The 14,353-nt window shown below is 34.5% G+C and overlaps 1 protein-coding gene across 6 annotated transcripts in view; it reads left to right on the top strand.

Annotated features, from left to right (window-relative positions):
* Positions 1 to 14,353, top strand: part of REV3L (REV3 like, DNA directed polymerase zeta catalytic subunit) — a 203,864-nt gene that overhangs the window by 88,201 nt on the left and 101,310 nt on the right. For all 6 annotated transcript variants that reach the window (XR_014807038.1, XR_014807043.1, XR_014807044.1 and 3 more), the window contains 4 exons: positions 374 to 458; positions 546 to 694; positions 9,087 to 9,206; positions 12,662 to 12,899. Coding sequence is in view for 3 of the 6 variants with exons in the window: in XM_021091238.2 (XP_020946897.2) it covers positions 374 to 458; positions 546 to 694; positions 9,087 to 9,206; positions 12,662 to 12,899 (592 nt within the window). In the remaining 3 variants the exon portion in view is untranslated. The remainder of the gene's footprint in view (positions 1 to 373; positions 459 to 545; positions 695 to 9,086; positions 9,207 to 12,661; positions 12,900 to 14,353) is intronic.

Here is a 14,353-nt window from a genome sequence, read left to right as displayed (position 1 = left end):
CAATTAAAAATTTTATAAAATCTTGGACACTCAAAATGCTTTGATAAATTTTGGATGCCTTTTATATCTTTTAAAATAGAAATATTTTGTTTTATAAGGGGAAAGTTACTAGTTACAGGTAGAGAATAATGTTTTTCTGTTTTAGATTTAAGTTATATAACTTAATCTTGAACTGACTTTGTGTTTAATTTTATAGCTTCTGTAACAACCATTTCTCTTTTGTTTGATTTATAATAGGACTACTTTTAGGTGGTGTTACATGTGTCAAGAGAAGGATAGGAAATTGCTACCATTTTAAAAGCTACTCTAGGAAAAAGGAAAATATTTCATTCACTTGCTATCTACATTTTTTAATGCACTTTTAAAATTCAAGATCGCAGGTTTGTGCCAGCAACAGAAAGTGAAAAAAAATTTCAGAAGAGACTTCAGGAAATTCTCAAACAGAATGATTTCTCTGTGTAAGTGGTTATTTATTATAGATCTCAGAACTAATTTTATTGCTTTGTTATGCAGTTTGTTATAAAGGGTATGTTTTAATTAAACAGAACATTATCAGGATCTGTGGACTATAGCGATGGATCCCAGGAGTTCTCTGCTGAGTTAACACTGCACTCTGAGATTCTGTCTCCTGAAATTCTTCAGTGTACACCGGCTAATATGCTTGAAGTCCACAAAGATACAGAGTTGAGCAAAGGTAAGGTTTTCTTTCAAGTATATAGAAAATGCCGTAACAGATATCCTGTATATCTAGCACTAAGATATTAATATTTGGCTGAGTTAACTAGGTTTTTTAATTTTTCCTAAGAAATAAACATCACTGGTGTAGTAAAAATCTCTCTCCCATTCCTTTATCATTTCTTCATCTGTAGAGGTAAGCGCTATTCTGAAGATGGTGCAAACAGTTACCATATATGATATTATATTTTCTTATTATGCATGTCCACAGTATATACTATTATTTTAGGCTTTAAATTTTACATAAATGATGTCCTACTTGGAATAGATTAAGCAACTTGCTTTTTTCATTTGTTATATTTTTTAACAACTTAATTGAGATATAATTTACATAACAAATTTTACTCAGTTTATATGTATAATTCAATGATTTATAGTTAAGTTTACAGAGTTGTACAGTTATCTCCATAATTCAATTTTAGAACAGTTTCTTCACCTCAAAAGATTCCTTCTGTCTATTTGCAATCATGCCTGTTCCCACCTCCAACCCCAAGTAACTACTAATCTACTTTCTTGTCTCTCAAGATTTGCCTTTTTCTGATAAATAAATGAAATCATACAACCTGTAACCTTTGTGTTTTGCTTCTTTCACTCAGCATAGTGTTGTCAGGTTCATCCATGTAGTATCTTTGTCAATATTTCATTCCTTTTTATTGCCTAATAGTATTGCATTGTATAGATAGATTTTATTGGTTCATTCATCAGTTGATGAATATTTGAGTTGTTTTCACTTTTTGGTCTTAAGAATAAAGCTCTTCTGGAGTATCTGCTGTGTTGCAGTGGATTAATGATCCAGCTTGTCTCTGGGGCATTCTTGGTTTGATTTCCCCGCCTGGCGCAGTGGCTTAAGGATCTGATGCTGCTGCAGCTGTGGTGTAGGTTGCAGATGCGGCTCGGATTCAGTCCCTGGCCTGGGAACCTCTGTATGCCACAGATGTGACTGAAAAAGGGAAAAAAATAATAATGCTACTGCTCTGAACATTTATGTGTAAGTCTTTATGTTGATATATATTTTCATTTTTATTGAATAGATACCAAGAAGGAGAATTGCTGGGTCATTTGTTAAATAAACTGCCAAGCTGATGTTCCAAAGTGACTGCACTGTTTTACATTCCCACCAGCAGTATGTGAGGGTTCCAGCAATCCCACATTCTGATACTTGTTATTTTCTGTCTTTTTTAGTGTAGCCATCCTAGTATGTGTGGAATGGCATCTTATTATGGTTTAATTATTATTTTTCTCATTAATAATGATGTTGAGTTTCTTTTGTGTCAGTGATATAACTTTGAAATCTGTCTTTATTCTTACATGTTTTTAGGTCATTCATTTTAGATGCTGATTAGCATTCTTTTGTAAGACTAAACAGGTTTATCTGTTTCTCTACAACTGTTAAATGGTTTTCACTTTTGCACTATTGTTAACAGTGTTACATCTTCCTTCTGGCCCTGTACAAGAGTTTCTATAGAAGACAAAAAAGTGTAATTTGCCAGGTGTTAGGGCATATGTATTATACTTTACCTAGGTAGCATCTTTTCTAACAGGGTTTCTGTAATGCAGTTAGTTTATACATGATTGGAAAGTAAGAGAATAATGAAAGTTTCACTCACAAGTCATGTTTCGCACATAATTTTTCTAGGCAGAGGGAGCCAGAATAGCAGGAGTAGAATACTGCTTTCAGCAGGAAAGGAATTTTCACTACTGTATTGGCAGCAGGGGCTCTTTTGACTGTATTGAACAGCTAGAAATGAGCACCTTCACTTACCCAGGGCATCCTCCTTCCCTAAGAGTTACATTCTAGCCTTATGCCCTCTTCTAACTCATGGCAGGTTGCACCATCTCCTGAGTACCTACCTTAGTGGCAGCCTTCTGCCTCAGAGCTCTACCTCCATTTGCTTTGTCTTAGTATCTGCCAGCCCCTCGCTAATCAAAGTGTACCCAGAATTTCCACACCTACTTTGTGCATTTTTAATATCTGCTATGACAGCCTCCAGCCACACTGAGCTGCCTGTCTGATTGAACACTTATCTCCTTGGGTACCAATTATTGATTTCGTTAGTGTTTTCTCATCACAGAGCTGCATAAGTTTTGTCTTAGCCTTTTATTTTCCTTTTAAGCTCAATTTTAGTGCTCACTTTTTCAGATTTTGAGGTATGTTAACAATAAAACTGTCACGTTTTGGCAATAATGCCAGTATTACAAAATTGCTCCATAAAACGATTGTACCTAAGTTTATATTCCCATGATTTTTTAGACTTTATAGTTTCCTACATCTTCAACAATATTTGATAATGCAAGATGTAAAAATTTTTTGGCATTCTCACTCTTTGAAATCTGAATCTCCTTAGTTTAATATGCATTTCCTGATTACTAATACATTAGAGCCTTTGAGTGTCTTTATCTGAGAGTTGATTGTTCATGTTCTTTGTTCATTTTCTGTTGGGTCACTAGTCTTTTTCTTACTAATTCGTAGGAATTCCTATTTTCTAGATATCAAGTCTTTGTCAGTTATATTTATTGTAGAGATATTTTCCCCACATCTAGACTTGTACTTTAAAGTCTTCACAAAATTTTTTTTTTTAGCTTTCTCCCCCATTTTCTTTCCTCTTTTGTAGAAAACATTTTATGTGTCTTCAATTTTAATGTTATATTTAACATTTTTTTTCCTTTCTTTGGTTTTTGTACCTGGATTAACAAATCCTTTGCTAAACTGATGTAATTAAAGTTTTCATCCTTAAGGCTTATGTGTGCTTGTGCTTACAAATTTGGTTTCTCACATGTAGGTCTTCACTTCATCTGACATTTTATTTGTGTATATAGTAAGGATCTTATTATATCTATTTTCTGTTTAAGAAGAGCTAGTTGTTCCAACAGATTTATTGAAAATTTTTTTCCACTGAATTTCCCACCCTAATTTATGCTCTCCTATGTTAATGGCACACTGTTGTAATTACTGTTTCTTTGTAAGTATTGATAGATATCATGGGCAGATCTTCCCTTATTTGGCTTCAAAAATTGTCTTATCTACTCTTAATCTTTTAAAAAAGCTCTCCTATGTTATTTATTTATTTATTTATTTATTTATTTATTTATTTTGATCTTTTTAGGGCCGCACCCTCGACATATGGAAGTTCCCAGGCTAGGGGTCTAATTCAGAGCTGTAGCCACTGGCCTTCACCACAGCCCCAGCAATGCAGGATCCAAGCAGCATCTGCAACCTACACCACAGTGCAGGGCAATGCGCTTGTCACGGCAATGCCGGATCCTTAACCCACTGAGCGAGGCCAGGGATCAAACCTACAACCTCATGGTTCCTAGTTGGGTTCGTTAACCACTGAGCCACGACAGGAACTCCAAAAATAAAAAGCTCTCCTATGTTACTTTTAAGATCAGATTGTCTTGTTTCCCGGAAGAACTCTGTTGAGATTTTATTGGAAATTTATTGAATTTATGGGCCAATTTAGAAACATTTAAAAATTTTCTCTATACCAAATTATCTCATTTATGTACATGATATATTTTTATTCTTTCATATTGTTCAGTAAAGTTTCAATTTTTTTTTTTGGTAAAATTACTTTGTATCTTTAATTACAGTTGATTTACAGTGTTGTGCCAACTTTCTGCTATATGGCAGAGTGACCTGGTCATACATATATATACATTCTTTTTCTCATTATCTCCCATCATGTTCTATCCAAAGAGATTGGATGATTTCTTTATGCTATACAGTAGGGACTGTTTTATGAATAAGTTTTTTGGTATAATTTTTGTTAGATTCCACATATTAGTGATCTCATGTGATATTTATCTTCGTCTGACTTCACTTTGTGTGATAATCTCTAGGTCCATCTATGTTGCAAAAATTAAAATTTCTAATTGCTGGTATTAGGGAACTTCAGTGACCTTTGTGTATCATATACCCAGCGACTCTTATTAGTGCTAATAGTTTATATACCTTTTCTGTTGGATTTTCTGTGTATATAGTCATCATTGGCAAATAATGATTTTATTACTTCTCTTCCCAGCATCATACTTTTTCAAAAAATATTTTAATGCAATGCTTAAGAATTTTAGGATATTGTTAAAGTAGAAATTATGAAAGCCTTTTTCCTGGCTTTAAGGTGGATGCTTTTATTTTTTTTAATTTTTTATTATATTTGACATACAATCTTTTCTCTGTCAGTTTCTGCTGTGTAATAAAGTGACTTAGTCATCTATCTCTCTATCTATCTATATATATGTATATACACTCTTTTTCTCACATTATCTTCCATCTTATTCTGTCACAGGAGATTAGTTGTAGTTTCCGGTGCTATATAGCAGAACCTCATTGCCTGTCCATTCTAAATGTAATAGTTTTTGTCTATCAACCCCAAACTTCCAGTTCATTCCACTCCCTCCCCCTTCCCCTTGGCAACCATAAGTCTGCTCTCCATGTCTGTGAGATTGTGTTCTGTAGATAGTTCATCTGTGCCATATTTTAGATTCCACATATAAGTGATAGCGATAGGATATTTGTCTTTCTCTTTTTGACTTAACACACTTAGTATGAGAATCTCTAGTTCCATCCATGTTGCTGCAAAATGGCATTATTTTGTTCTTTTTTATAGCTGAGCAGTATTCCATTGTATGTATGTACCACATCTTCTTAATCCATTCCTCTGTTGATGGATGTTTAGGTTGTTTCCATGTTTGGGCTATTGTAAATAGTGTTGCAATGAACATAGAGGTGCATGTATCTTTTTTTTTTTTGAAAAGTTTTGTTGGGATATATGCCCATGAGTGAGATTGCTGAATCATATGGTAGTCCTATATTTAGTTTTCTGAGGAGCCTCCATACTATTTTCCATAGTGGTTGTATCAGTCTACATTCCCACCAACAGTGTAGGAGGATTCCCTTCTCTGTGCACCCTCTCCAGCATTTGTTATTTGCAGACTTATTAATAATAGCCATTCTGACCAGTGTGAGGTTGTACCTCATTATAGTTTTGATATGCATTTCTCAAATAATTATTGATGTCGAGCATCTTTTCATGTGATTTTTAGCCATCTGTATGTCTTCTTTGAAGAATTGTCTGTTTAAATCTTCTGCCCATTTTTTGAAAGAGTTGTTTGGGTTTTTTGATATTAAGCTGCAGGAGGTATGTATATATTTTTGGAGATTAATCCCTTGTCATTTGCTTCATTTGCAAATATTTTCTCCCATTCTGTGAGTTGCCTTTTCATTCTGTTTTGGGTTTCCTTTGCTATAAGTTTAATTTCTTCCCCTTTGTTTATTTTTGCATATATTGTCATTACTCTAGGAGGTGGATCTAAGAAGATATTGCTGCAGTTTATGTCTTAGAGTGTTCAACCTATGTTTTCCTCTAAGAATTTTATGGTGTCTGGTCTTGTATTTAGGTCTTTAATCCATTTTGAGTTTATTTTTGTGTATGGTGTTAGAGAGTGTTCCGGTTTCATTGATTTACATACATCTGTCCAGTTTTCCTAGCACCACTTATTGCAGAAACTGTCTTTTTCTCCATTGTATATTCTTGCCTCCTTTGTCATAGATTAACTCACCATGGGTTCATGGGTTTATTCTGGGCTTTCTGTCCTGTTCCATTGATCTATATTCCTGTTTTTGTGCCGGTGCTTAGTAATTGGGAAAGATCCATACTTTGCTCCATTAAATGAATTGTGGAGCTTTTCTTATTTTTCAATCTTTTTAAGATTTTTTTTTTTTTTTTTTTTTTTTTTGGCTGTATCCACAGCTTTTGGAAGTTCCTAGGCCAGGGATTGAATCTGAGCTGCAAATGTTAACTATGCCACAGACAGACAAAGCCAGATCCTTAACCCACCGTGCCAGACTGGGGATCAACCTGCACCTCAGCAGTGACCTGAGCTGCTGCAGAGACAACACTGGATTCTTAACCCACTGTTCCACAGCAGGAATGCCTCAAGAATTTTTATTAGCTTGATATAATCTGTTTCTTAGGGATTTGATAGATCTGATCTGTAAAACTTTCCAGACTTTAACACAGTTTTTTGTTCATTGATTTTATATTGGGGGGGGGGGTAAAGAGAGTGAATTTTAAACTATTAATTCAGTTGCTATAATTATTACAGGTCTACTCAGGCTTTCTATTTCTGTTTGAATCAGTGTTATATATATCATATTTTTTCCAAGAAATTATCTATTTTCCCACATTTTTGGTATAAAGTTGTCCTCTTTTACCTTTGGCATTTCCCCTTTTATTTCTAACATAATTTTTTTATGCCTTCTCTATTTTGTTTTGATGATTCTTGCCAATATTGTCAATTTTGTTACTGGTTTTAGAGAACCAGCTTCTGTTTTCACTGATCTCAGTTTGTTTGTTTGTTTTTTTAGGATAAGCTGTTTCTGTAGGTTTTTTTGTTTGTTCTTTTATTTTGATTAAACATTCTTTATTACCCCAACTATGTCCTTAGGATGTGTTAAAAATATTTTTTCCTGGAGTTCTTGCTTTGGCCCAGTGGGATCGGTGGCATCTCTGGAGCGCTGGGACACAGGTTTGATCCCCAGCCCAGCACAGTGGGTTAAGGATCTGGTGTTGCCACAGCTGCAGCATAGGTCACAACTGGCTCAGATATGATCCCTGGCTGAGGAACTCCAAATGCTATGGGGTGGTCAACAATGGGGAAAAAAAATTTTTTTCCTTAAGTCTCTTGCTCTTTAAAAACTGTTGAAAGTACTTAATTTTAAGCCTGAATATCCAAAGCAGAAAAATAGAACTGTTTCCACTTAGCTCTCTTATAGCTACTTGCCATATTTTGCTATATGCTCTTTTTTCCCTACCACTGTGTGCTTTTTATTCTCCCTCCCTTTGGTTAGATTTTGAGATTCAGTTTTTCTTTGTTCTAAAAATTATTTAATCAACTATAATAAAAAAATTTTAAAAAAGAAAGGGCTGCCTCACGGTATCCACTAGAGTTATAATCTATCTTCTTCCTGTCTTTGATAGCGTTCTGCTATATTTTTCATGTCCTCTTATTGTAAATTATATGCATAAAATAGTATACTCTGGAAAAGCAGAAGAATCATTACAGTCACTGTCCACTTAGTGAAAAGCAAACTCATCATCTTTAATATTCTTTTCCAATTGTCGAACATTTACAAGAATCCCTCTGAAAACATAGCCTGAAATAAAATACTAAATGGATTATAAATTGGAAGTGAGGGAGGTAGGAAATAGGAATAAGAAGAGATTTAGGGAATTCCCATTCTGGCTCAGTGGTAATGAACCTGACTAGTTTCCATGAGGACGTGGGTTCAATCCCTGGCCTCACTTAGTGGATTAAGGATCCAGTGTTGCCAAGAGCTGTGGTGTAGGTTGCAGACACGGTTCAGATCCCACACTGCCGTGGCTGTGGCATAGGCTGGAAGCTGAAGCTCCAATTCAACCCCTAGCCTGGGAACTTCTATGTGCCACAGGTGTGGCCCTAAAACAAACCAAAAAAGAGATTTAGAATAATTCTGATTAATTCAGAAAGTTTTGTGAGAAATAGCAATTGTGCTTTAAATTATTTTAGTGTCTATATTATCTCAGTAAATGTTGCATGAATGAATGAGTTTGTAATATTATTTATACTGGAAAAATGAAAAAATAAAAAGTATTTAATCCCTCTGTACATTAGACCATCTATAAAAATCAGATGTTGGAACTTTTTGTCTTTTTGCCTTTTTCTAGGGCTGCTCCCGTGGCATATGGAGGTTCCCAGGCTAGGGGGCTAATTGGAGCTGTAGCCGCCGGCCTACGCCAGAGCCACAGCAGCGAGGGATCCGAGCCGCGTCTGCAACCTACACCACAACTCACGGCAACGCTGGATCCCTAACCCAATGAGCGAAGCCAGGGATCAAACGTGCAACCTTATCGTTCCTAATTGGATTCGTTAACCACTGAGCCACAGTGGGAACTCCGAATGTTGAAACTTTTTAAATCATAAGTTAAAATATTTTTAAAAGTACAAAATTAATGTAAAATAAATTGTCATTTTTAAACTATAGAGAATAATTTTATCATTCAAATAATAAAGTTGTCTTTTCTATTTGTTTTATAAATTTTAATGTACAGTGATCAGAGTAATATGACTGTACAAACTAGGTAGAATTGAGAGGCTAAAGAGAATGTATATACTTAGTGATTCACAGTTTCAGGGGTTTTTTTAGTTACTCTGTGTGACCAGAGATATTTCTGTGGCTTTTATTGTGTTTTTATTTAACATATATCACTTAACATTTCAAAATTTTAAGTACGTTTTCTTTATTGTTTACACTTATTCAAAACAATGAATTTCCATTTGCTTTAATTTTTTGTATTCTTTGTCATCTTAAGGTCATACTAGACACAAAGTGGAGGAAGCTCTTATTAATGAAGAGGCAATTTTGAACCTCATGGAAAACAGTCAGACATTTCAGCCTTTGACTCAAAGACTGAGTGAGTCACCAGTTTTCTGTAAGTAATAATTCTATCATAATTTTTCAGTATTTTAAATTAGTGAAAGTATGTGTATCAGGTGGTATTTTTTTCTTTTGAAGAGGTTAGCATTACATGTTCAGTAAATTCTTATTCAGTATATAAAATGAAATGTTGCATTAAGAGAAGTAGTAGCTTATTTTTGTTTTCTGCACAGCTTTTTTTAAAAAACAGTTGTGAAAGAAAATAATTTTTTCTCTCTTTTTATATTTACTTGACTTTATTTGAAAGAGAACTATATTGCTTTAAGGGGAAATATGCTTATTTTGAATTAAAATTCTCCAAAGTTAAGTACATGTAATAAAATACCTTAATTGATTCCTTCTTGATAAATACCAGAAATTTGCCTGGACAATTTTTTTCAAGCTACTAATTTTGGACTAGCATAAAATATGACAATTATTTCTGAGCATCTTTGCATCTCTGTAAATGCATTTTCATTGACATCATAAGCCATTAAGTAGATTTCATTTCAGTAATTTAGTCTAAATTACATCTTTTTCAGAAATTTATTTAAATTTTCATTGCAAAAAGTGAGATAATCATTGAACTTCATGCTTCTTGCTTTGCTTGATATTAATGATCTTATGTTTTTTCCCTCTCTTTCCATTTCTCCTTACTTACTCTGTCAAATGAAATATAGGTTCACATATGATCCTAGCTCTCTACAATGTCCTCTCTCAATGTTATTTACATTTTCACTTGAGTGAAACATGAATTGAATGACTAGGGACAATACCAATAGATTGTACACAGCTGTGTTTCAAGAACACTTTGTATGGGAGTAGATGACATTTTTCTTTATTGAGTGAATTGCGTATGTAGAAAGAAATGATCCAAAGACCACATTTAAAAACTAATATGAAATTTATTTTATTTTATTTTTTGTCTTTTTGTCTTTTAGGGTCATACCCGCAGCATATGGAGGTTCCCAGGCTAGGGGTCCATTCAGAGCTTTAGCCGCTGACCTACGCCACAGCCACAGCCATACCAGATCTGAGCCATGTCTGCCACCTACATCACAGCTCGCAGCAATGCTGGATCCTTAACCCACTGAGCAAAGCCAGGGATTGAACCCGCAACCTCATGGTTCCTAGTCGGATTTGTTTCCACTGTGCCATGATGGGAACTCCTGAAATTTATAATCTAAAATGTTTTATTTCAGAGTTCCTGTTGTGGCTCAGTGGGTTAAGAACCTGACAGTGTCTGTTAGGATGCAGGTTCGATCCCTGGCCTTGCCCAGTGGGTTAAGGATTCAGCATTGCCACAAGCCACGGGTGGGTAGGTTACAGCTTGGATCTGGCATTGCTGTGGCAGTGGCGTAGGCCTGCAGCTGTAGCTCTGATTCGACCCCTAGCCTGGGAATTTCCATGTGCCACAGGTGCATCCATAAAAAGAAAAAAAAATTTTTTTAATAAATAAAATGTTTGGAGTTCCCATCGTGGCTCAGCAGAAACAAATCCGACTAGCATCCATGAGGATTCAGATTCAATCCCTGGCCTCGCTTAGAGGGTTAAGTATCCTGAGTTTGCTGTGAGCTGTGGTGTAGGTCTCAGACACAGCTTGGATCTGGCATTACTGTGGCTATGGCGTAGGCTGGCAGCTGAAGCCCCCATTCAACCCCTAGCTGGGAATCTCCATATGCTGTGGGTGTGGCCCTAAAAAGACTGACTAAATAAATAAATCTAAGTTAATAAATATATATACCTAAATTTTATTTTAGTTATTTATAATAACAGTTAAAAGAGAAACAAATTGAAAACGAGAGAGGCATATACTTATTTCATTACATTAGTTAAATGTATCATCAGCAAATAGAATTCTACCTTGCAGAAATGCAGTCTCAATGTTAGTCAAGGATCTGAGTCAAATATCTATATTTCGTTTGCAAATATTAACCTTTTTTAAAGTATGAGGCAGAAAAAATAAAACAAACTGCACTTCTAGGTTTATGAAATAGATTTTTGCCGAAGTGGCTCTTAGAAACAAATATCTTCAATTCTCTGCCTTATTATTTGGTAGGATGATTGAACCAGTTTCTTTAATGTCAACAAAGAAAACCTGAAACTTGATATTTTAGTAAATAGGTAATATATTAACTTGTTTTATGGGGAAAAAATGTAGTGTACTAGATCCGAACAAAACTCCATCTTTATGGTCTTTTTCAAAATAATATCTTTTGTTGGGATATAATTCACATACTGTAAAACTCACCTTCTAACATGTACATTTTGGTGATTTTTAGTATTTCACATAGTTAGGCAGTCATTTCCACTGTCTAATTCCAGGACATTGTTAGCACCTAAAGAGAAACTCTATACCTGTTTGTTGTCACTTCCCATTTTTCCCTCGTCTCAGCCACTGGCAAGCTCTAATCCATTTCTCTCTTTTGCTGGATTTATATCCTTTGGGCATTTCATATAACATTTTGTTTCTGGGTTCTTTTAACTTAGTATAATGTTTTCAATGTTTGTTTATGTTGAGGCATATATCAGTACTTCATTCTTTTTGCTACTGAATAATATTGCATCAATATTATACTGTATTTCATTTCTCCATCCTTCATTTGATGGATATTTGGGTTGTTTCCACTTTTTTGGCTATTGTGAATAATGCTGTTATAATTATGCTTGTATAGTTTTTGTGTAGATATATTTTCACTTTTCTTGGGTACATACCTGGGTATGGAATTGCTGGATCATCTGTGTTTAAGATTTTGAGGAACTGCCAGACTTTTTTTCCCAAAGCAGCCACACCATTGTACAGTCCGACTAACCATGTATGAGGGGTCCAGTTTATTCACATCCTCATCAACACTTGTTATTATCTGTCTTTGATTTTAGCAACCCTAGTGCATATGAAGTAATATATCAGTGTGCTTTTTCAAGTTTTTAAGTAATGGTATTAACTAACCACTTTTAAAGCTTCTTGTGTTTTTTTTCAGGTATAGGTTTTCTCTGACTATCCTGTGAGCTAATAAATAAAGCTTAAGTGAGAAATAAAATGGTCACATGTATTATTTTTGAGGCACTTCCTTAACAGTAATTCATGTATTTATTATATATTTTGTATTTATTTTGAACACTTCTGATCATATTTGGTTTAGTGCCCCTCCTAGTGCCCTAGGAGCTTAAACAGCTTGTTAACATGCAGATTCCTGGGCCCTGCCTCAGAAATTCTAATTCAGTATATATGGTATGGTGTCTGGGAATTTTCTTTTTAATAAGAACTCAAAATGTTTCTAATGCAGGTGGTCAGCGGATCACAGTTTGATAGAAGAGCTACATCAACACATAAATCTTTTATGTGTACCAGCTATATTCTTGCAATGTGCTAACAGCATCTATGATTTTTGTTGTTTTTTATTTATAATTGATCTGAATTATTGACTTATTTAGAAAATTTAAGTTGGTGATGCTTCACTTGTTTTATAGTGGACAGTAGTCCTGATGAGGCTCTGGTACATCTTCTTGCTGGTTTGGAAAATGACGGATATCAGGGGGCAAGAAATAGGATGCCATCATCATGTCGTTCCTTTGGAAACAGTAAAAATCCTCAAAATAGTGATGATGAAGAAAATGAACCACAGATCGAGAAAGAAGAAATGGAGCTTAGTTTGGTGATGTCTCAGAGATGGGACAGCAATATTGAAGAACATTGTGCCAAAAAGAGGTAACTTTTTAGTTAGTCATTACTTTAATAATTTTCTTTTGTCATTGTCACCATTATTTAATTAGAGATTATTTCCTACTGTTATTCATAATAAAAAATACCCTGTAAACTAAACTGACTTCTTTTAAATCCCTTTTAAATAGTGATTTGTTTCATAAACTTCATGTTCCATGCAAAACAAAATTTTGGTACATTTTTAAAAGATTAAGCCTAACTTTTTTTTCCTACTATTTTTGTGATATAATTGACATACATCACTTTATGAATTTTAGATGTATGGCATAAAGGTTTTGATTTATATATATGGTGAAATGATTACCACAATAGGTTTTATCAATAAAAATAAATGGGGGAAATTTTTGTTTCTTCTTGTAATGAGAACTCTTAGGATTTACTCTCTCAGCTTTCATATACGTCATACAACAGTGGTAACTATGATTACCATGTTGTACGTTACATCCCTTACTTATTTATCTTATAACTGGAAGTTTCTACCTTTTGGCAACCTTCCTCCAGTTTCCGCTCTGCCCATAAATCTAACTTAGAAACCAGCTCTTTATGTTAACAGTTTAATATGTGGGTTATGAATGGTACACAATGAAAGAACTTGAGGAAAACAGAATGCCCTCTGAGAGTTAAACTGTTATGGGTCAGAGCAACAAATAAAAGAATCAGCTTGTAGATAAGGAATGTCTTCTGGGTCTGACTAGATTGAAGGAGTTAAATATTAATGAATAAATGACTGTCAGAAGCAGGCATTGGTATTCTGGTTCATTTCTCAAAGTAAATGAATAAGATAGTAGTGTGTTTCTCCTTTTTTCATTTTTCAAAATTTTACATTATAAATATTTTTTGAAGTATAGTTATTTTATAATATTCTGTTAGGTATACAGTGAAGTGACTCAGTTATATGTATGTACTCTTTTTCAGATTCTTTTCCATTATAGGTTATTATAAGGTGCTGAATATAGTTCTCTGTGCTATACAGTAGGTCCTTGTGTTTTTGTTTTGTTTGTTTGTTTGTTTTGCTGTTTTAGGGCCTCGCCTGTAGTGTATGGAAATTCCCAGGTTAGAAGTCAAGTCAGTGCTACAGATCCAAGCCGTGTCTGTGACCTACACCACAGGTCATGGCAATGCCAGATCCTTACCCCACTGAGCGAGGCCAGGGATCAAACCTGCATCCTCACAGACACTAGTCAGATTCATTACTACTGAGCCACAACAAGAACTCCTTGTTTATTTATTTTCAGTTCACTTGTATTGGGTATATTTTTTTGATTCCACACGTTAAGTAATATGATAAGATATTTGTCTTTCTCTGTCAACTTAATTTCCTTAATGTGACAATCTCTAGGTCCATCCATGCTGCTGCTAATGGCATTATTTCATCTTTTTTTTTTTTTTTTATGGTTGGGTAGTAATTCCATTGTGTATATATACCACATCTTCTTTAT

The sequence above is a fragment of the Sus scrofa genome, chromosome 1 (genome assembly GCF_054392235.1).
Source record: "Sus scrofa isolate SSC_HxYL_T2T_F1_AM1 chromosome 1, Sscrofa_HxYL_maternal_Yorkshire_Landrace_v2.0, whole genome shotgun sequence".
Taxonomy (NCBI): Eukaryota; Metazoa; Chordata; class Mammalia; order Artiodactyla; family Suidae; genus Sus; species Sus scrofa.
Note: the sequence above shows the minus strand (reverse complement) of the source record. Positions and strands in the feature narration are given on the sequence as shown.